Source organism: Mandrillus leucophaeus, unplaced genomic scaffold, assembly GCF_000951045.1.
Source record: "Mandrillus leucophaeus isolate KB7577 unplaced genomic scaffold, Mleu.le_1.0 Scaffold24, whole genome shotgun sequence".
NCBI lineage: Eukaryota > Metazoa > Chordata > Mammalia > Primates > Cercopithecidae > Mandrillus > Mandrillus leucophaeus.
In genome coordinates this window covers 3,908,500-3,910,270 of record NW_012102476.1, presented here as the reverse complement: position 1 = coordinate 3,910,270, position 1,771 = coordinate 3,908,500, and the positions used below count along the sequence as shown (strand labels likewise).

The following is a 1,771-nucleotide window of genomic DNA, read 5'->3' as shown; positions in this document are numbered from 1 at the left end:
CCTCTCCCACCCAACAGGTGTCCTGGAGCTAGGACACCTGTCCTCCACCCCCACCCTGGGCCTCCAGAGATGTGAGATGTGCTCAGGGCTCTGGGTGGGGCCTTCAGGCTCCCCAACTTCCTCCTTCCAGCCCCAGATCCTCTCAGATTTCCAGAGATGGGCTCCAGCCAGGGAGGGTGGGGCTGCCCCTGGGACCATCAGGAGTCACGGGCTGCCTGGGCAGTGACAGAGCCCTGCAGGGAGCAGACCTTCACTTGGCTGTGCCTCCTCTGACTCTAACGCCATGGCCAGGCACCTGCTCCTCCCTGTTGTGATGCTTGGTAACCTCAGGGGACAGAAGTGGCTGCAAAGGGCCTGGGTCCTAGCACCTGGGGGACTGAAGAGCAGGATTCCTGGGTTCCGTGTGGGGAGGAGGACGTCAGAAGGAAGGAAGTGAGGCAGCAGAAGGCGAGGGTGTATCAGAGGAGGGAGAGGGAGGCCTGGGTGCCCTGGGGAGACGAAGGCTAGGAGGCTAGGAGGCTAGGGGAGGGAGTCAGGGAAGGCATCTACTGAGTGCGAGTCACCAGCCTCTTCCTGCCTGCCTCTGTCTTTCCAGTCATCAGTCCCATCCCAGGAGCCTTCCAGGACTCAGGTAAGGCAGCCGGACTGGGGGAAAGTCACGTGCAGAGGCAGAAAAGACCAGAGGACTGGCATGGATGCTGGCAGGGGTTGCTGAAGAGACAGAGAATTGGGAAGATAGGGTCGAGGGTTGGAGAGCAGGAAGTGGGGCTGGGCGGTGCAGGTCTGGAAGTCACAAGTGTCCTCTTCTCTTTACCCTCTGGCTCCCAGCTCTCAGTCCCACCCAGGAAGAACCTGAAGATCTGGGTAAGGAAGAGGCCTTGGCACCCTCAGACCTTAAAGGAGGCTAAGGCTGGTCAGGCCATGAGGGAGGCGGAAAAGACCAGAAATGTAGACAAGCCTGGGTCCTCTATGTTCTTTGTTCAGAGGGCAAACTGAAATGGGTGGAGGACGGGGCTTCGTGCTGAGTTACCTGGGCTTCTGGAGTGGGGAACCTGAGGTGGGCTTTGGCTTCCACGGCTCCCCGTTGCAGACTGCGGGCGCTCTGAGCCCTCGGCCCGCATCGTGGGGGGCTCAGACGCGCAGCCGGGCACCTGGCCTTGGCAGGTGAGCCTGCACCATGGGGGTGGCCACATCTGCGGGGGCTCCCTCATCGCCCCCTCCTGGGTCCTCTCTGCTGCTCACTGTTTCATGACGTGAGTATTCGCCCTGGACCCAGCCCCTCTCCGCCAAAGGCCAGCCCCGCCCCCGCAGTTAATCCCCTCCTCCCGCCCCACTTCATAATTTGGAGCCGAGCTGTCCCCAAAGCGAGGTGCTCTTCAAGGCATCATGGTTCTGAGTGGGGCAAGGCTGCCATACTGGTCCCACCACTCCACTGAATATCCGAGTCTGAATCCCAGCTTTCCAATGACCCCCCACCACCACCTCAAGATCGGATTTGCCCTTCCCCTTTGAGGAGTATCAGCACCAAATCTGGATCGGATAGCACCTGCCCCTCTGGCTCTGAGCCCCTTCCCCCCACGAGGGTCTGCCCCCTCCATAGGGTCAACCTAACCTCCTACTGCCCCGGCCGAGCGCAGGAATGGGACGCTGGAGCCCGCGGCCGAGTGGTCAGTACTGCTGGGCGTGCACTCCCAGGACGGGCCCTTGGACGGCGCGCACACCCGCGCAGTGGCCGCCATCGTGGTGCCAGTCAACTACAGCCAAGTGGAGC

The 1,771-nt window shown here is 61.8% G+C and overlaps 1 protein-coding gene across 1 annotated transcript in view; it reads left to right on the top strand.

Annotated features, from left to right (window-relative positions):
- Positions 1-230: 230 nt before the first annotated feature.
- PRSS36 (protease, serine, 36) overlaps positions 231-1,771 on the top strand; it is an 11,321-nt gene continuing 9,780 nt past the window's right edge. Inside the window, exons 1-4 of the mRNA XM_011982555.1 lie at positions 231-320; positions 596-631; positions 829-864; positions 1,091-1,253. Of these exons, the coding sequence (XP_011837945.1) occupies positions 284-320; positions 596-631; positions 829-864; positions 1,091-1,253 (272 nt within the window). The 5' untranslated portion in view covers positions 231-283. The remainder of the gene's footprint in view (positions 321-595; positions 632-828; positions 865-1,090; positions 1,254-1,771) is intronic.